Source organism: Phalacrocorax carbo, chromosome 19 (assembly GCF_963921805.1).
Source record: "Phalacrocorax carbo chromosome 19, bPhaCar2.1, whole genome shotgun sequence".
Classification (NCBI taxonomy): domain Eukaryota; kingdom Metazoa; phylum Chordata; class Aves; order Suliformes; family Phalacrocoracidae; genus Phalacrocorax; species Phalacrocorax carbo.
In genome coordinates this window covers 2,111,848-2,131,866 of record NC_087531.1, presented here as the reverse complement: position 1 = coordinate 2,131,866, position 20,019 = coordinate 2,111,848, and the positions used below count along the sequence as shown (strand labels likewise).

The following is a 20,019-nucleotide window of genomic DNA, read 5'->3' as shown; positions in this document are numbered from 1 at the left end:
TAGATGATGAATACAGACGTTACGTGATAATACTGACGGGGCCAAATGTTGGGGGGGGAGGGGGGGGATAGGGCTTGCTTAAACCAAACTTTACTTCTTGGGTCCTGAATATTCATGGCACGAGCATCGGCGCAGTCGGAAGATAACTGCGTATAGATACCCCGTGTACCCGTGCACCGGGCTTCGGTCAGCGCTGTACAGCGTAGTGATGAAAGCATTGCGTTCAGTCAGCTCTTAACTAATGAGACAGTAGATATCGAGGCTTTATTTTGGGGAGGAGCTAGAGCTTTTAGATGCTTTTTCTTCTTACCTTAACGGAGCCCCCGCCTGCGGAAGGGTTCCTTGTAAAAGAAATGGACGTTAAGTGTATTAGTGCTCACGAAGGGAAAGTTTGATTTTAATAAAATTAAATACAGCTGCTTTTGGCAGCTTCTCTCACAGACTGGCAGCTAAAAACAACTTTACGTAGTTCGTTGGGGCTTGGGGAAAAATGTCAGACTTATGCATTTCAGAGACAGTATAATATACTGTCCTTTACAAGCTAAACTTTTTCTATTCAGATAATTTGTGGATTATTTCACTGATATATGCAATCCTATATTCAGCTACAGCAGCGGTGGCACAGGAACTCTGGAAACGTTGTCCCTGCGACATTGAACTTTTATTTATTGTGTTTTTCTATAGGTAAAGTGGAAAACTGAAGTTGGCTTTAAGTGTTTGCAATCTGAGAAATGATGTGAAAAAGCAGCTCAACTAAATGTACATTCTCTTCAGTCTTTTTTTTTTGTGTGCGTGTGAAGGCTTTTGTCTTTGTATCTTTGCATTATTTGTAAATGAAATGTAATAAAAGTTCAAATGTTTTTGTCTCTGGCTGCTCAGCTTTTTCTCAGTTGTGTTTGTTGTTGGTTTGCTTTTCGACTGAAGCTTTTCAGAGCTGAAGTATTGGGTGGTTTCGGTGCTTGTGTCTCTCTCGAAACAGCAAAACCAAATTATTTCGGTTAGCTGGCTTCCTACAGCTGTGGGAACTCACCTCTGCGCTACTCTTCCAAGAGGAAACTGCGGAGGGAGCGAAAAGACCCAAAGCACTGGGATAAGTCTCAAAACGTAAACTGTCCGCAGAAGCGTCCCCCGCCTTCCGAAGTCTCTCGGCGGCGGCGTGGCGACTCTCCGCGAGTCTCAAGGCAGAGCGTCGGTCACGCTTCTGGGCTGCTGCGTGACTTCAGAGCCGCCTGGGGTAAGGAGTGTCTGCCTGCCTACTGGCGCTGCTGGGTGTTCGGAAGAGAGAACGCGCACGTAAACGTTCAGAGCTGCCGAATTCGGCTGTCGAACGTGCGTGCTTCAGCAGCCGGGTGTGGCCGGCACCGCGGTAAAGCTTGCGTTAGCTAAAGCTTGCGCGGTAAAGCTTGTGTTAGGTTGGTCAGCGAGGTGAGTAGAGCCGGGGATGAAAAGAGGCAGCTGGGACAGAACAACCAACTCCCCTGGCTTGGGCTGTTACTTCATAGCTCTTTTGAAGGGAATTCATCTTTTTCTGGTGCGGCTTTATGCTCGTCTGCGGGACGGGTTCCTCTGCAGTCAGTACTCTGACCCGAGGGAGGGGCGTGCTGGGGAGAAGGCCGGCCTTCTGGTTGAGTATTTTGTGTGAAGCGTCGCTAAGTCGACGCGCAGCGAGACTGTGAGCGCGCCCGACTTGCCAGTGACCGAGCGAGAGGTAGCTCGTTTCTGCTCTCAGCTTGGAAACGCACCATCTCTGCCCATACCCACCTTGCAGTCGGTTCCCTGGAGGCCACCTAACGCCCCTTCGCTACCTGAAACCGGTTTGCGCGGGGGACGGTGTACTCCGGGCTGCCTCACCTGCGGGTTTTCCTGCTGGGAGAACTTAGCGGCCGTGTTCGTGGCAGCCTTAGACTGGCGAAGGGAGATGTGCTCAAAGCGCCGCGATCTGCAAGCGGACAGCCTCTGAACGGGCCAGTCGTGCTCTTTTGGCAGGTCTCTGCTTACGCTGCTGCCGCCGGAGCGCGGAACTCAACCGCCCGAAGCTGTGGAGACCCGCGCGCGTGGTAAAGCCCAGCTTTTGCCACCAGCTTTCCAGGAGAAGTTGCAGTTGCACCTTGCTTGTGAACCCGTGTAGGGTATTTGTCCTACGGCCTCGGTCTAGAGGGGAGCGTCTAGCTGGCTTGCAGCACCGCGCTGTTAAGCCTTCGACAGGAGCTGCCTTTCTGATGAAACCGCGAGCAAGTTTCAGTAGAATGAACGCAAACTGCTCACCCAGAAGCATCTTGCAAAATTTGGCTTTTATTATCTCTTTAGGCAGACAGGAGCGCTGCTGGGTGGCTCTTTGCCTGGGAAAGACTCGGGATTACGGTAGCGCAGGCTTTACAACTTCCCAAGTTACCAACTACAGAAAGCCTTCGCTGTTCCCAGCTCAGGTGAGCGCCCCGATACGACCGGCTGCAGTTTCCCAGTTCCTCGGCTGTCTGTGCGAGCGCTGGCCTGGTGCCGTAAAGGCAAACCCAGCATTCATTTTTCATTCTAAAACTTAAGTGCCAGTTACAAGAACCGGGTAGGACAGTCTAACTAGAGGGAGGCTCTTGAAAGAAAAAGGGGCGCTGTGCGTTTGTACCGCCGAGGGCTCGCTGGCAGCACGGCTGCTTTCAGCCGTCGGAGGGTTTCGCTGTTACGCGTCCGTATCGGAAGAGTTTCGGGAGAGGAAAAAGCAACATGCACGTGACCAAGGAGACGTCTATTATTTATTATTCAACATTCCAGATTATTTATTATCCAACATTCCAGAACAAAGACACTCTCCTTAAAGTGCTTTTTCTAATGTTTTGTGAGCAACTTGTACATAGGCCGCTCTCTGTGTCCTTTTCAGCCTAGCGCTGGGTTTGCTTCGCGGTAGGTCTTGGAAAGGAGCCCAACATTCACACGTGAGAGCCTTTGAGTAGGGAAAAGATTCCTGGGAATCATCCACGCTAAACTCACACAATTCCAGCTACCGCAGGTAGCTTCTCCGCCCATCTTCTTCCATGCAGCGTGGCGAGCTAGTGTTTTCAGCGGCGCAGGCACTTGCTGTCGACACCTCTGCCGTTCCAATAGGTTTTTGTAGCGTTTAAAGGAAGTTGCCGTTGTAGGAAAGATGCCAGGTAATGCGTTGACGCTTGGTGCTGCGCAGAGTGCGGTGGTACGTTACTTACAGTTCTTTATACAGCGTACCGGAGGCAGGAGTGGGGCAGCTGAGCGCTTTTTTTTTTTTTAAAGCAAGTTTTGCTGGACAGACGTTTAAATCGGAGGTTAGTCTTGCTGAACTCTAAACGTTTCGTAGTCTTCTGGAATGGTGTCTGAGGAGGAGGAGATTAAAGCAAATACAGATTAGAAGTACAATCAGAAGCGAGAAATAGAATAAGCTACTGCGTGACATCCCCTCCCAGTCGTCTGCGCGGGCCAGGCGAGCACGAGTTCACATCTTGAGAGCAAAATGGCAAACGCGTCTGTGTTTGACTTGCAAAACTGACTCACCGTTGCAGCGATAACGCAGGTTTGACCAAATAATGTTCTCTTGGGAGAAGCAGAAGACTCCCAGGCGCCCCCCTCGCATAGTTGTGTCAAGGACAACTCCGGTGTCGGCTACTACTTCAGGGCCTTCATAGAAGCGAGCTCTAGAAGAGAAGCAGCACGTGTGGGACGTGAGCGGGAGACTGACAGAGCCTTGTAGCAATTGTTCCTCAGTCAGACGCTCTCCCTCCTCTTTACCACAGGGCTGCGCTAGAGCTGCCTGTTCTCGGTGTTAAACGTCCCCTCCGCCACGCGAAGGACACTGTAAGCCCCTTACCTGATGTATCCGACTTGAGGCCGATGTTGCAGGAACCAGCGGTAAGACGTCTTGTCCTTCCAGCCTGAATTGCGAGGGTCTTTCCAGAGCAGTTTGACCTGGTCTGTGGTGTCTCCCGTGTGCCAGAGGGAATTGCGGAGATACTCACCCGGGCCCGTTTTAGACTTCACTGCCTACGACAGAGGAGAGACTGGTAGAATGTGCAGACAGGGGATTGACTGACCGTAGCTGCTTGCCCCGCTGTACATGTCCAAGCAGCACAGCTAAGGAAAAAAGGCAAAAATCCCCTACTGATCTATTTTTCAGTGGCAGTTTTACCTTCAGTTGAATTCCAGGTTCTGCTACTGCTCGGAAGGGGTTTGCCTGCCAGTACGTCTGCTCCATCTGCTTCCACATGACCACATAAAAGCTGGAACTGTCCTGGTAGCCAAATATGAAGCCAGCATAATCGTCATCTGTGGCAGTGTTGACATGGAACGTGCCCTCAAAGTCCACTCCATTGAATGCCGTGTAACCTGTAAGAGGTAGGAAAACAAATACTCCGTGTTCTACAACAAAACGTAGATCCTTTTCTTCCCGGCTTCAGATGGGGGAGGTGGATTTTCCTAAGCCAAAGCTAAAGACTGCCTACTCCAGCAAGTATTTTCCCAGGAGGTGGATGGAATCATTAAGTAGTGCCTGAAATACTTGCAAAAGCTGCACCGAGAAGAGAATTAACGAGCGATAATTTTCCAATAGGACAAAAATAAGCGCCTCACCTACAGCCAGGCCGGGATCGCTGTTCATGGTCTGGACAATTTCCATGCCCTGAGAAAGATGAATGTTGACCCGTTAGTGTAGTTCCAAAAGTCCCAACTTCACTGTTGTTAAGTGATGAGGGGAGACGTACCCCAAGGGCGAGACTCCACGACTGGGACACTGTTGGACGGTACCGTTAAACATGCAGAGTCTTTTAATGAAAACTGCGTCCAGTTGGGCCCAGGCTTGTTCCCGCCTGACTCACCAGCCTGTTCTGGAGTCCTACCTGGTTGAGGACAATCCAGTTGGGGTCAATCTGGGCATCACCCTCAGGGTCCAACACAACCGTCTGGAAAGCCCTGAAGTCTGTCAGCGTCACTTCTGCGTTCTCTGGGCACACATCAATTCTGTCAATCACCGCGTCTCTGTCAAAGTCATCTTCGCAAAGGTTTCCCACGCCGTCACCTGAGAGCACGATGAAAGAAAAGGAGTAACGAGCTTTCATTAATTTCTCCTGCCCCTTGCACCTGAGGTTAACTCAGGCAGCTTTGGGCTAGCACAAAGGTAGCCGTGGCTATGCCACTGTCAGAGCACTGGCGCGCTCTTCCTTTATGGCAGTTGCAAAGAAACCCTGAGGCTTCTCTTGCTTGCGGAGATGCTGCGAACAGAAGGCACGCCTCAAGTTGGAGACACTCTGGAAGAGAACTTCTCCCAAATACGATCCTGATGTGAGGGTTGTTTGAGATCTGAAAATGACGTAGGACTGCCTCAAGTCAGTACTGTCTGTCTCTAGAGGTCAAACTGATAGGCGCTGGCCACCGGGGAGGGAAGATCCCCACGCAGACGCAAGGGGTGTGTGTTTCCCTTACCGTCTGCGTCTTCTTGGCCAGGGTTAGGGACAAGCCGACAGTTGTCGGGGCCTGGAGGTTTCTCATCTGGAATGCCATCGTTGTCGTCATCGTCATCGCATTCATCTCCCAGCCCGTCGTTGTCTGTGTCCACCTGGGAGCTGTTGGGCACTGATGGGCAGTTATCCCGTGAATCTTGGTGGCCGTCCCCATCACTGGTGGAGAAGATGGCAGGCAAAGATTATCTACTGACACGTGCTTTTAAAATAAGCCTTCCTTAGCGTTCTAGGAGCTCTCTAGGAGCTGGGACCCTTGACAAGAACAGCAGAAGCTAGTGACTTTAGCCTTATAAAGCCTTAAGCTATGAGTTACACCAACAATAGATCAGAAATATTCCAGCTGTAGTGTATGAACAAAGCTGAGAGTGGTAGCTATTGCACCCGCTAGCCTTTGGGCCATACTTCTACTGGCGAGTTTTTTTGAGGTCTGAAGAAAATTCCACCTCCCTTAACGTCTGTCTTTTTATCGGGTAAGGCCAAGCGAGGTTGTCACGGAGTTGCCAGCGCATCCGTTTTTCCCCCTCCATCCCCAAGATTTCATGCAACCCAAGTACAATGTTGGCAGCAAGCTCTCACCTGTCCTGGTTGGTGTCACAGACATCTCCCACCAGATCGTGATCAGTATCTTTCTAGTAAAATAAAGCAATAATAATTTCAAATCAAGAGGAGGATTAGGCAAGAAAGAGAACAGAGGTGTTTGCTAGCCTCGGCGCCATGGTCGTTCCAACTGAAAACAGCGCTGACAACAGTGGAGGGTTCCTTCTGCAGGATTTACTAGTTGCCCCGCTGAATTCAAGCAGGGCTGTTTCTAAACACAGGTGAGCAGGGCAGGAAGAGAGAAGCCCGGAGTGCAACACTTCCTCGCTTGCTCTCCTGTAGCCGGGCCGTCGGCTCTCGAGGGGCTGCGCTTTTGTGCTGCGGGATGGCAGCGAACGTTTGCAAGCGGTAATCTTGGTGCGTTACCAGGTCCGCACACCTTGGGCAGGTGGCAGAAGCGCCGTTTCGAGTGAGAAAGATTGAACCTGTCAGGCTACAGAACAGGGAGCGCTTACTGACCTGGTCGGGGTTACTGACTGTGGGGCAGCTGTCACACACATCTCCTACTCCATCGCCATCACCGTCCTTTTGGTCAGGGTTAGGAACTCTCCTGCAGTTGTCCACTGGGTTTTTGATGCCTGTAACACGTGCAAAGCGAAGCCATCAAGGCAAGAGCGCTGTTAAGGTCTGTGCAGCAAGGTCTCTTTTGGATGTAAGAGATGGCGAAAATCTAGGACAGCTCAATTCATGTAGTAAAGCAACACTTTGAATTTTTGTGTACGTTTTACACTCTCTTAATTTAAGTTACATCCTGGCAGCTAAGGAGGATGGAGATCAGCAGCAACTGGTCTTAAAACAGACTTCAGACTGCACCGTGATGGATGTCTGAGCGTGCTATTGCACACGAACCTGGGAGGAAGTGTCCTTAACTGCATTCCTTAGAGAAAGGTCAAGAACTGAAGACCATGTCTCCAACCTGGCGTCACACCTGTGCAGCAGTGAGTGGCCAAGAGGATGAAGACGGAACTGTCTGTGGTTCCCTAAACCATGACAGTCTTTTTCCTCTAAAGTAGACATCTATATAGTTATAAAATAAGTCAAAGTTAACCTTGGCTATTTGACATGGAAGATTTAGACAGCGCCTTTTCAAGGCCCGAGACAGGACAGGAGCAATCTAACTGGCAGCCTGTATGATTTCACTTCCCGCTTCTCTGCATTTACCTACTACACCAGCAAATCATGCCAGCAGGGAGCTGCTTGGCAGGATGTAGCCAGGGCCAAACAGCACTAGATGCACTGGAAATACTCTGTAAATAAATAAGTATGTCTTGAGCCAGCAGTAGGTGTGATTTCTGGTTTTTGAAAGCAGACTTTGTGCAAATACAGCATCATTAGCTCACAGATTTCGAAAGCCAGCCAGGTTATTTTTCCCCCCAGAAGACAGCCCGCACACACACTGCCTTGAGCCTGTAGCTGCTAATGACTTGGATATTCCCATACTTCTTCATAAGTTTAAATTGCAGCACAAATAGTGTCCTTGTCTGGACTGAGACCAGTTCGCATGGTACATCTTTCTTTCTTAAGTCTGACACAGGTTTGATGTGATTGTGCACAGTAAAGGCACTAATAAAAATTGTCAGCACCATCCTGAAGATAGAGCTTTAAACCCTACAAGAGGTGACCTGTGAAGGATGCTGGCTTGGCTGCTCATCTGAGCATCTTAAGAACTGAGCTGTGCTTCATCCCATCAGAAATTAGTTCTGCTCCTGCAGAGCTCAAGCCTCTGAAGGCTGGTACGTGCCACGGGGGTCTCTAGCTGTGTGCTGAATAGCTTTCTGGGCCTTAGCAGCATATACGCAGCTCTCTGAGTGCGCTCTCCAGCTGCTCTTACCATCGCCATCCATGTCATCGTCGCACTCATCTCCCTTCCCATCGCCATCGATGTCCCGTTGATCGTTGTTCTTCACTTGGCGACAGTTGTCACAGGCATCACCAAAGTTATCCTTGTCTGCGTTGCGCTGGTCTGTGTTGCGCGTGTACACGCAGTTGTCCTGCGGGAGAGAGGGACTGGTTCGAGGAAATGTTTGGCACTGAGGGGTAAGGAATCCAAGAGTTCTGAGGTACGTGACCAGCCGCTCTGAGAAGCCCAGCAGCCTAACTGCAGCCAGCCTTGGGTTCCTCTGAACAGCCTAGTCACTGCCTGTTCGGGGAATACCGGTACCACCTGAAAATAGCTCCAACCAGTGCTTGACCAAGTGAGGGAGCGAGACTCCCTAACTCTCAGGGGACCATGGCTTGTAAAGCCCCTTCAGTGCCATGATGTTCTCGCCTGTCTGCCTTTTTTTTAGCATCTTCAGGCCATCTGAATTAAAAGGCAACATTGCTGTGACCTGCAGGTTCGCTAAATTCACATTAAAGGTGGAGGCAGTTGCTTTGCAGGACCTCTGGGTACATTTCGGTATGTCAGGGCTTAAGCATTAGAATTCAAACCTCAGCATTTAAAATCCCATCTCCGTCGGCATCATCATCACAAGCATCTCCGATTCCGTCCCTGTCTGCATCCTCCTGGCCAGAGTTGGGGACAGTCACGCAGTTATCCTGAAAGGACAGCGACAAAAGGCCTGCTAGCGAGCTGCGCGTGTCATTTAGCCTGCGTTGCGAAGGTCGGGCAGGGTCTCGCCAGCACCCACGGCCTGCCCTCGAATCCGAATTGCCCGGTTCTGGTGAGGCGTTCCTCTGACAAGCTGCTTCCAGCAAAACGTGAGACAACCGCATCTTACCTTGCGGCATTTTTTGTCAGAGCAGCGTTGCTTCTCATCAGGGACTCCATCAATGTCCGTATCCTTCCCACAGACATAGCCGTTCCCTGCCCACCCCACAAGGCACTGGAAGAGAGCAGATAAACAAAATGAGGCTGCCGCTAAGTCCCCTAATGGCCGTATCCCTCCAAAATTCTCATGTGAAAACATGAGAACCAGCACAAAACCAGGTACAAAATGCTCTACAGGAAAAATATTGTCTGGAAGAAACAGTTATGCTGTAAATAGCATTTTAAATAGCTCAGTGACAAGCTCTCTGCTTGTTCCTGCGATCAGAAAGACAGACGCAGCAGCAAAACTTCTTGGCTCCAGCAGGTTGCTGAACGGTGCTGCTCCCTGCTCGGCTGCGTGTAATGTTCCGTGACTGACAAATCTGTAGTGCTTCAGAGGAAAAAAAACAGCCCCAACCAACGAGCAGTGGCTCTGAGATGCCAGGAGCTTCTCCAGAGAACGCTGAAAGAGATCTTGCCCCAGCTCAGGTGTTAACGGAGCGCGGGTCCGTGTCGGGAAGGCATGCTCTCCAGGAGAGGGCAGTGGCAGACCCAGGAGAGCAAGCGCAGTGCAAGGGAAACCGGAGCGAGCAGACCTCAATGGCAGGGAGGTTTGGACCTTACCACGCAGGAGAGGGACCCGTCGCGCTCCACGATGCACTGCGCTTTCTCGTGGCATGGACTAATTTCACCGTTAGGGCAGCGTCTCACTGCCTGGCTCTTGCAGCCAGACACTTGATCCCCAACAAAGCCAGGTTTACAAGCCCCGCACTTGTAGGATCCCTGCAAGGAAAAGCAACAGGGAATTAACTATGAGTCCAGGCAAACCTTTGCTGTAACCTCCCACAGCAGCTGGATTGCCGCAGCTAACAGAGAGCCCGGTGGCCGGGGAAGAGAGAGCCACGTGAGGCTTTGCACTAGTATTTACCCGGGTGTTGATGCAGATGGAGTTCGGGACACAATTTCTGGCGGCACCTGTCTCACATTCATTGATGTCAGTACAAACCTGCCCAGGAAGAATAAAATGGTCATTAATTTCACTCTTAAACAGCTGCCACATGAGAGTACAGAATTAGGGCACCACTAGATGCAGGAGCAAAGCCCCTGCCACACCTTACTAGGACCCACAGCTCAACATTTTCCTTCGGAGAAGCTCGAGCCAGGTCCCAGCGATACTCCTGACCCCAGGCAAGCGGTTCACCCTCTGCAGAGTCACCAGAGATTTTAGCCTGGCAAAACAGCTTAGCTCTGAGCTGAGCTGTCAGAGTATCTCCTTACTCTAAAAGGATAGAAGAGAGTCAATGGAGCAAGAAGGTCAAAGACTGCATCCTGTGACCAGCTAGCAGCTCTCTAAATAACACAAGCCACATGCCATTCCTGCTTTTGGCAATATATCCTCATAAACTGTACTAAGGCTAGGTGGTTTGTTTTGGGTTTGTTTTTTAACTTTAATCTGTCTATATCTGCCTGGGAAGGGGAGGGGGGCAGCAGCTGCACCAACTCTTCTGTGTCCTACTATGAAGGATTCCCCAGGCTGGCTTCACAGCCACAAAGACATAACACAGAGACATAAGATTTGGTCCAGCATAAATTCAGCAGAGGGAAAGTCCTGGAGCGGAGGTTGCTTTGCTGTTGGTGTGCTAGGACATCCTCAGCAAGTCACTCCTCTCACTGCACCAGTCTTCCCACCAATACAACCCAGTCAACTTGTATTTCCCTGCCATTTCTCCAAGGGCTCCAAGACCTCTGAAGTAGTTGCAGAGGGGAAAGAGTTAATGGCTTCTGCAGGAGACAGAAACCTTTCTGGCCCTTACCTGTTTGTTGGCCCTGGCGTAAGCTAGCCCAACTCCTTCGACCATTTGCCCAGTGAAGCCGGGAGGGCAGGGATCACAGCGGAAGCCAGGGCTGGTGTTAATGCACTGGACCTTCGGGAAGCAGGGGTTTGCGTTGCACTGCAAACAAGAAAGGGGTTGTGCAGAACTGTGAGGCGGGCTTGCTCAAGGCCAGCTGTGAAAGCAGCTCTCAGAGCAAGCCTTGCTGGGTGAGATCCAGCTATTGTGCTTTTATTTTTAAAGAATAGAACAAAAATGCATAGAAGTTCCTGGCTTTCCTTGCAAGTGGAAAATGCAGCTTCCCCATCTCAGTTTTCTCCCAAGTCCCAGTATGTGCAGACAAGTAAAACAAATCAACTTTCAGGACTAATTCTTCTTAGGGGACATCAATTGCCCAGGCAAAGAGCTGGCTTCACTTCACACTCTCCTTCCTGGCCGCCTCTGAATCCAGAGAACCGGATAATTTCTTACACTGATTTTGAAAGACAAGAGCAGTTGTTTGTTTACTACGCTGGGAAGCAGGTGTCTTTCCTAAGTCGGCATTAACGCTTGCTTTATTTTCGCCGACACTTTCTTATTTTCACTGAATTCTTATGCTCTGTCCTGGCAGATGCGTTACATTAATACAGCGGTTCCCCCGTTTCGGTTACTAACAGATTAGCATCAATCTTAAAATGTCTCATCGACCCTTTTAACTTCAGCAGGTTTTTAAACTGCAGTGTTATAGAGGTGATACGGCTTTGCAAGGCACTTGGAGTTGCTTGGTGGAGTAATCAGCCAGAATAGAGTATGGTTTGGGAACCACAGAACTAAGGAGTCTTACGGACATGGAAAATTAATGGTTGAATAAAGCTTTACACACACACACACAGAGAAAACTTGATGGAATGCCACACTTCCTAAAAAAAAAAAAAAGAAAACTTAAACAGCATCTGCCTAGCAAGGTTTGATTTAAAGGCAGAAGTAAAGCAATACAAGTAGTGTGGTAAGATTTATTGGACTATTATAATATATTATAGGATAAAGAACTATTTGGGAAGCATTTGATTCTCTTCCACATATAATAAATCTTATCTCTAACAACTCATCAGCCATTAGCTGAAAAGACTGTAAGACCAAAAGGGACCGTTCTGGTCTTCCAAACTCACCTCCCCGTGTGTTACAAACCAAAAGATTTATTTTGTTTGAGCCCATGTATCTTTTAGAAAGGAATGCCTAGCTAGACTGGATATAAAACCAGCATGGAACAGAGCTTGAGGGAGGGTGAGATAACAGACTTCCTTCCAGCGAAATGATGTTTCTCTTGAACTTCAGCTCCTAGGGGAATTGCAAGACTTTACAACCACAAGACAAACCCACAACACTCCAAGAAAAGCAAGCAGTTTTGTAACTTCCAGCCTGTCCTACTTGTTTTTTTACCTCGTTGATATCTGTGCAGTGTGACCCATTGCCTGAATAACCCGGGGGACAGGGTCCGCAGCGGAAGCCCGTGCCAGTCTCAGTGCAGGCCACTCCAGGGAAGCAGGAGTTTGGGAGGCATCTGTTAAACTGTGTCATGGTGATGACAGGGCCTGTCGCCTCGGTGTGCATGCCTGGAGGACAAGAGGAACGTTAAGAACAGAGCTGTCACTGCCAGAGACTATCATCAGGTGGTCCCATCGTCTCAGACAGTATCAGTGAGCTTCATACACGTGACAGTTCCTTGCATCCTCTCTGAGGGTTGAGCAGTTGTAACTCTATTTTGTAAATGGAGAAAAATGAAGCCAGAAGCAGCAGCTTGACAGATTTCTGAGTCAGAGCAGACAAAAAATAAACAAGAAACCCCAGAAGTCTTAGCTCCCAGTCCAAAACTCTTGTCGCACTCCCCTCCTTGTTGGTGCAATGCCCTTGCTTTTGGAGTTCACAGAGATCAGTTCTCTCCCTGGTTCCTCTACAACTACACCTCGCTGGCAGTATGGATTCAGACGCCCGGGTAAAGCAGAACCCACTCAGCACAGGCTTAAGGCTGGGAAGCATTGTGGAGGGCTGTCAGCCAAAGTCTCTGCTGTAGAAGGCAGGCATGTTAAAGAGGTCAGCTTGGTTTGGGGCAGGAATACACTCACATCGGGCTCACGTAAGGCTCTCATGCCATAATGTTATGCGTAACGTGCTACCTGTTATCTCCACGGGGCTAGGAAGCCTCACTCCCTCCTGGCAGATGAGAAATCAGTCTGTTAGCTGGATGTTACTCGCTTCTAGGCTGGACTACAGCAATATGGTCTAGCTAAGCATGAAGCGCTGTGACGTGCAGGAAATTCTAAGCCATATAAAATGCTACTGCAGTCCTACTCAAGTATATCCAGCCTGTCCCAACACCACCACACACCAGCTTCCCTTGGAGTTTTCAGCCAAATGCCAGGTTTTTGTCCTTATCCTCGTGACGTGACCCACAGTGCAAGAGAACTTGCAAAATTAATCTGCACGGGACACAGAACTTCACCGAAGGCCAATTCAGGACTGTGAATAAACTTTCCCGGAAACTAGATTTGCCACAAGTCTCCCACACCCGCTGCTCTAAGTGTCAGGGACACTTTTTGCTCCTGCTTTTTCTTGCTTAAAAGCCCAACATAAAAAACCTGAAACAAAACAAAAAACGAACACGCTACCACCACCACCAGCGAAGTCTTCACTAAAAACAAGGCCTCCTCTCTTCACGCTTCTCTTTCTGAGAAATAATGAGAGAAGCACACGACTCTGTGAGTCACATTGTTCGATGCATGACTAAAAGAGGCCGAAACTCTACAGCGAGGAGTACAGAAGAACTCATACAAAGCAGAATAGCAAGTGAGGAAGGCAGAAATCAAGTAACAGAGAGAAAGTTCAGGACAGTTTTATGAGCAAATTATTAAAATGACTGCTGCGGATGAATGCGTTTCTGTACTGCAGGTCCCAAAAGCTTTGGCTAATCTCTTTTCCAGCAGAAGTACAATTTCTCCAAATCCAGAAACGGTTATTGCTCCACCCTTTGAGTGTACTGGCAAATAACAGAGCATCTCCAAGAACCGTGCTTTCTGAAAGCCAGATATATTGGAAGTAAGTCCCAGTCTAGAAAAAAACGTTTACTGGGGAGCAGAGGGCAAGATTTGCATGGGAAAATTTATGACCCTGTTTCCGAATCCTCTGTAAACAACCTCTTTGCTTGGACGGTGGCAGCACTAGGATGGACGGAATAGCAGAGCGATGCCTCTTGGGGGTGATGTTCTCTTCCACTTGCAGCTCAGGAGTAGCCAGCTGTATCCCACAGGATACCCAGCGTGCGCTCCCAGGCAGTTCTACCACTGCCCGTGGGCTGTGTTGTTAGGAGACGTGGTTGGGCAGCTTTTGCACTGCAGTGACGATAGCATGGTGTATCGCATAACCACTAACAAAGCTTATTTCAGAAATAGTGGAAGTAAGAGAATGCTGGGGCTTTGCTGGAAGGAAAGATGAGCTTTTTAAGGCTACTTCTGCACCCCATGCTCAGGAAAGGGGTAATAGGTGCAGCGGCCATCGAACCACGAGAACAGCATGGAACACTGGTCCCCGCGTGCAGAATGTCGTGGGGAGAGAAGTCGTCACTGAAATTGAGTATTACTTTGTGACACTCGGGATAAGTGTGAAACAAGCTACCTCCTTTGGGGAGATGGTCACAGGTGGCATTTCACTACTTGCTTGGACACAAAGGTATGAAGAACTTGGAGGAGGCAGCTGAACATAGGACTCAGCTCAGTAACTCACCACAGGCATCACACTCCATGACTGTGTTCTTCAGGAATGTTATCTCCTTAATCTAGAAGAAAACAAGAACCACCACTTAGCCAAAGGCTGAGTTTTGCTCCCACGAAAACCAATAGCCCCACTGCCAGAAAACAGGGTGTCTCTCAGAGGGCACAGCTACTTACAGATTAACTCTTACCCCAAAGTCTATGCTCCTGGAAGCGAGGAGGCTTGTATTCCATGCTGTAAGTTACTCCTACTGTACTGTTTCTACAGGCTAACGTGATAATACCGATAGAGGAACCCTCAACCTTGGATACAAGGTGTGTTAGCGTGAATCTAAGGAGTGTTACTTAGTGTGAATCTAAGGGATATTGTATATGATGAAGTTAGCGTGAATATAGACTCTTTCCTCCTTGATTAAGCATTGTTAATAGTTAATCTAAGACTAGGTGCGAGATGTCTTGGCCATCAGCTCACTCATTTAATTAATGACAAGCGTTTCTTTTTAGAAGAAAAATGAGTGAGAGTTGCTAAGAGAAAACAGTTCTAAGTTGTTTCTACGTAACAGGAGTTAGGATGCCCCATCCATCAAGATCACCAAAGACCCCTGAAGAAAGGAAAGCATGCGTGGAAGAAACCGAAGCGGAGCCAAGAAGAATGACTCAGTGTCAATTATATAATTTAGGTAGATTAGAATGAAGATGTATTAGACAGGTGTATTAGGTAGAATATCTATGGACATATTGTATAAATATGATAAGGTAGCCAGCTTCAGTGTGCTTGATTTGTGGAAAACCACAGAGCACCCAGGCTTGTGCAACCCTGAAATAAATTTGCAGTGTCTCTCCTGAGCGTGTGATCATCAGCTCGTTGCACACCGGGCGATGGATCCACTTTTCGGATAACAATACTATTCCGTCGTCACCGATGCAGGGAACATTTGAAGACACAGAAACAAGTGCCATAAAGAAACAGGTATCTACTTTGTTTGGGTCTTCTGCTCTAGATGCTGCTGAACCAGCATAGACAGGTCTGCTTTGCATAAGTCCACGTACTGCACAGGCGAAGTCAGGAGGAGGTTCCCCTCTGAGTCATTTTTGCAGATATATGAATAATCTCTGACACTGCTTATGCCATTCTTTGGCCCTAATGCTCTTGCCATGAGGCTGTTTAGAATCTATTCACGAAAGCTCCTCCCTCCAGACTTTCCCTGATCTCCTCTACGCTCCTATTCCTTCAATCTTGCTTCAGTGAAGAGATAATCTGTAGCATCAGCAGCGCAAAGGTGCCATTCCTTTGGTGAAGAAAGGAATATGGGACAGGCACAAGTAAGCATGTCAGTCTCAGGCTAACATTTATACGACTCCCTAGCATCTTAGCAATCCTAGCAGCCTTCTTTCCTGCAGGAGCCTTACTGGCTATCTACAGCTGATGGTCAGGACCACCCTTCCACACCCTGTGGACGTGACAAAAGCTTCTACTTATGTCTCTCTGCCACCTCCCAGGTATAAGAGCAAGCTTTCATTCTGTGTTAGAGTCTCTCTTCCCTCCACCATGGCCTGGGGTCATGTATTTTGAATAGTTAATGCAGAGAGAGACCTAACCCAAATCGCCAGGCCATCTCCCATTAGAAGCGGGTGACAGCAGAGCGGAGAATTCGGAGCCCTGCTCAGGAGTATCGGTGATTCCTTTGTGCCAAGAATCCTGCAGCCTTTGGCTCAGGGGAGCCAAATGTGGCCTTTTATTGTTCTGCCTTTTGCCAACCTCATTGCCAACATCCCAAATGCTGAATCAAGGAAAAGTAGGTTTTAGAAAATCTTTGCACAAATTAAGAAATTATGAACTGCCACCTTGGCTCTCCAGTGGTATATGCAAGTTTGTCTTGTGAGGAAGCGTTTTCTTGAAAGCGCTGTTGAGAAAAAGGCCGTGGATATAAAAAAAAAAAAGGAGGTGGCAAGAGCGAGAGAAAGAACAAATAGAAAACCTGTATGGAGAAGCAGCGCTAAGCTGGAAGGGAACACTGGAAATCATTGCTCGAGGCTGCCAGGAACCATGTCTGACCTGATTCCTAGTAAACACTGGGTATTTATGCAGCAGCCTGAAATGTGAGAGTAACTCAATGCAACACATGTTTTTGCAGATTAGAGGCCGCCCAGTTTGCCCTGGCACAGAGACCCGTCTGCCATTCCAATTATCTGGCAGGCAGAGGCTGCTGCCCTCAGCTCCCAGAGTGGATAAAGGGAGAATGGAACCTTTTTCTATACTTAAAAAGAGAGTTGACCAGACAAACCACCATCTCGTCATTAAAACGGGAAAAGATCTAAGCACCCAAGAAGTTCCAAATTCCCCAAGAAATAACTGGAGCCAGAAAGGCTTAGGATTAACACAACAAGAGGAAAGAGTGAATACAGAGCTTGTTTAGACTCCACATGACTTCCCTTTCCAGGACCCTAATAGATGGCTGAAAGATCTCTTCCATCTTCCAAGTTTGGACTCTCTACTGATTTCATGAGCCCACAAAAGCAAGGAAAAAGTGACTTGTTTTTCCAGTTAAATATATACCTGTGTGTGCGTGTCTCCTTCTCAAGCGCTCATTCTTCAAGTATGCTGTTTTTCAGCAGACGCGGTTCTAAGCAGCAGAATTTGGAGTTCAAATGCATCCGCTTTATCTCAGAATTACGGGTCTGATGGTGAGACCACCTCTTGATTCTGGTTTGCGGCGCAATATTTCCATTGCTCATTTCACTTAACGCAAGAAGAACAGCCCCCCCCTCCCCCCCAATTCCAGAACTCCGCAAACAGGGCAGACGATTCAGAGATCTCCCTTGTGCCGAATGTAAGGAATTAGGGCCCTTTCTCACCTACCTGCTGTTTCAACAAGTCTCGAACTTCCATTAGCACACGGTTAGTTTCTCTCATCTCCTCCAGCATTTCTGGCCCAACTTCACCTCCTAAAACAACCAAAGCGGTTGGGGAAAACACAGAAGAGCCATTAGCAGTACAAACCAAGCGACGTTAACTTCAGCTTAATATTAAAGATACAGACTCCTCCACACCAATCTGCGCCAGTCCCTAACTAGAAGCTTGCTGGAATTAACAGAGACTTGCAGTTAGGGTAGGATTTGCTCTGGGGAGGGCAGACAGTGATAATCAGCCGTGTCTGTCAGGTAGGTAGCAGCTACATCTCAGCAAACAAATTGGCCTGGCAGTCTGGCAGTTGTGGTAGCTGTTAATCTGGCGTGGTCTCTGCAGTTCACACATAGGAAGGCTTTGCTGCCAAAAGAAGCAAATTAATAATTCAGTGCTGTGGAAGCTGCTATGAAGGGCACCACTAAAGTAAGGCTCTTTGCTGAGTCTATCCCAAACGTGCTGCCAAGCACTGAATGTGGAAAACCAGCACATCAGCCGTTGCCTCGCCTGTTCTCAAGGTACAGGCTTTTTTTCTTGCTGGAGCTGGGTTCGTTTCGGGTAGCGGCAGTTTCAAACTGCGCGTAGTAGCTTTGGGACACAAAGGATACATCTGCTCATCCATGCAACACTGCAAAATCCTGTTTAAGCTATGCTGAACAGAGGATATAAATCATCTTACAAGGTCATCTAGGGCAGATGAATATGACTTTTCCCTCCCACATGCTAGATTCCAGGCTCGCCTGGTCCTTTGAGACATGCTAAAAATGTAGCCTATACTCCAGCTTCACTCAAGAAGAATGAATGGAAGTGGCTCATTGTTTCTCGAATTATGTAAGTTTTAAGAAAACTTGAAGCATTTCAAAACAATTGGACGCAACATACAACTCTGGTATTCTCCCGTCTGCCACGAGAAAGTACAACCTCCTTTCTCTAGTTTTTTGCAGAGTCATCGATCCTCTAACAGAAGTCACACCTTGCCCTCAATGTAAGCAAACCTTTACACAAAGAGAGAAATAGCAGCATCTGCAAACAGCGCTGTGTGTTCAGGGGAAAAATTAGCTGGAGTTAGGGGTCTGCCTCCTCGAGCACGAAGAGTTTGCCGGTGCCAAAGGCGGGGTGTGAGCCCATGCTACTGACTCAGTACAACGCTTCGGCATTCTCATGTGGCAGATGAGCCGAAAAGCCTCAGGGGTCTTCCCCGCACAGAACCAAGAGGGCTTCATGAATATCTGTAATCCCTCCAATACATTTTGGTTTGGGAACTAAATTGAAAATACCAAAAATGTGTCATTCTAAGACAGAAAGATTGAATTAAAGTGACGTTTCTTATTTTATTGAAACAAGGAGCTTGCACATCATTTCCAACTTCAACCAGAGGTTTTGAGTAAGGTCTGCATGAAGGCTTCAGGCAGCTTCTGTTATTCTGGGGAAGAATTTTCCATCCCTAGTAGCAAGATGTAATTTAAAATAAAAGTTTCGGGTTTTTTTTTTTAAATATTTAAATTCACAGTAATGATTCAACTACTCAGGAGCAATTTCCAAAGGAACTCTCTGCACTTGCAGACTTTTCCATTACCATGCATCCTTCTCCGTGGACTCAGTCTGTGTCCAGGAGCACGCACCTGAATCTCTGGTACAAAGTCTGAGTCTGCCGGATCTCGCAGGCTCTCGGAGTTGAGCATTCCCCTAACAGGCTGTTCAGAGAAGTGGAACTGTTGTTGTGACTGTAGCATGGCCATGTTCCTAGAAGTCAGGTCTTCCCTGAGCTCTATGTGCACAAGCAGAATATCCAAGGATCCTGCCATAGGACATTCTGTACAATCTGTTTTTATAACTTAAATCACATCCAAAATGCAGACTCATGTAAAGTGTCTCTTGCAGGTCTTTACAAAACACACCAAAATTTCCAGTTGCCCTAAATAAATGTTTTTTCTTAAAAAAAAACTTCACTGCTGGGGGGGGAGTGGGGAAAAATCTAAGACTGAACATTTACATAGTTAAGCTTCAAGTTTCATATGAAACTACAAAATCCCTAAACGTTTTTAGGCTTCAGTAGGTGCAGCTGAAATGTTACCTTCTTCCTCATTCCCTTCTGCAAAAGCATAATTTTCACAGTGGTCTAGAAAGCATACGAGTCCAGAAAATATAGAGGTAATTCAAATTACTTACCTGCTCTTCTCTGCTGACATGAGGAAAAAGGACAAGAGAGGCAGAGGAGAAAAACAAAGGCTAGAGCTGAAATCATCTTTGAATCTCCAGGCAGTGTGGATGGATGGGCTTCTCTTGCAACGAATTTTTAACCTGCAGGTTTGCCTCTGCTCCCCATTAGTGTCTGTGGTTTGCTATTTATGAAGTTGCATTCCTTCCTCTGAAGTTCTTATTCTCTGATGCTGGACGAGGGGTGGACGTCATTTCTGGCTGCTAGTCCACAGAGAACGTTACAAAAGTAAACAATATGAGAAACTCATCAGGAGAGTAGCTTAATTTTTTTTTTTTTTTAGACCAGCTTGCACCAAAATAGGTCAGAAAATTCCAGAATTAAATGGATTTTTTGGATTGGGGTTTTTATTTCGTCTTCATAGACACAGGACAGACGGATGATTCATAGCCCTATCCCTCACAGATTTTCCTTCTAAAACTGCTCAGAAGATCACAAAAGCTATGAGACATCTGGACTTCACTGGAGTTTCAGAAAAGGCTCTTTAAACTCTCAAAAGAC

At 47.9% G+C, this 20,019-nt stretch overlaps 1 protein-coding gene across 5 annotated transcripts in view; it reads right to left on the bottom strand.

The window, feature by feature from the left end:
- Positions 1-2,725: 2,725 nt before the first annotated feature.
- Positions 2,726-20,019, bottom strand: part of COMP (cartilage oligomeric matrix protein) — a 38,705-nt gene continuing 21,411 nt past the window's right edge. For 3 of the 5 annotated variants that reach the window (XM_064469326.1, XM_064469324.1, XM_064469325.1), the window contains 19 exons: positions 19,470-19,714; positions 17,256-17,341; positions 14,409-14,460; positions 12,072-12,244; positions 10,635-10,772; positions 9,749-9,826; positions 9,445-9,603; positions 8,792-8,896; positions 8,502-8,609; positions 7,903-8,062; positions 6,531-6,649; positions 6,051-6,103; positions 5,437-5,630; positions 4,854-5,032; positions 4,588-4,636; positions 4,148-4,344; positions 3,830-4,002; positions 3,517-3,656; positions 2,726-3,338 (listed from right to left, as the gene is read on the bottom strand). In XM_064469326.1, the coding sequence (XP_064325396.1) occupies positions 3,292-3,338; positions 3,517-3,656; positions 3,830-4,002; positions 4,148-4,344; positions 4,588-4,636; positions 4,854-5,032; positions 5,437-5,630; positions 6,051-6,103; positions 6,531-6,649; positions 7,903-8,062; positions 8,502-8,609; positions 8,792-8,896; positions 9,445-9,603; positions 9,749-9,826; positions 10,635-10,772; positions 12,072-12,244; positions 14,409-14,460; positions 17,256-17,341; positions 19,470-19,545 (2,286 nt within the window). In that variant the 5' untranslated portion in view covers positions 19,546-19,714 and the 3' untranslated portion in view covers positions 2,726-3,291. Of the gene's footprint in view, positions 3,339-3,516; positions 3,657-3,829; positions 4,003-4,147; positions 4,345-4,587; positions 4,637-4,853; positions 5,033-5,436; positions 5,631-6,050; positions 6,104-6,530; positions 6,650-7,902; positions 8,063-8,501; positions 8,610-8,791; positions 8,897-9,444; positions 9,604-9,748; positions 9,827-10,634; positions 10,773-12,071; positions 12,245-14,408; positions 14,461-17,255; positions 17,342-19,469; positions 19,722-20,019 lie in introns of all 5 variants that reach the window. The other 2 variants (XM_064469328.1, XM_064469327.1) reach the window with 2 other exon arrangements.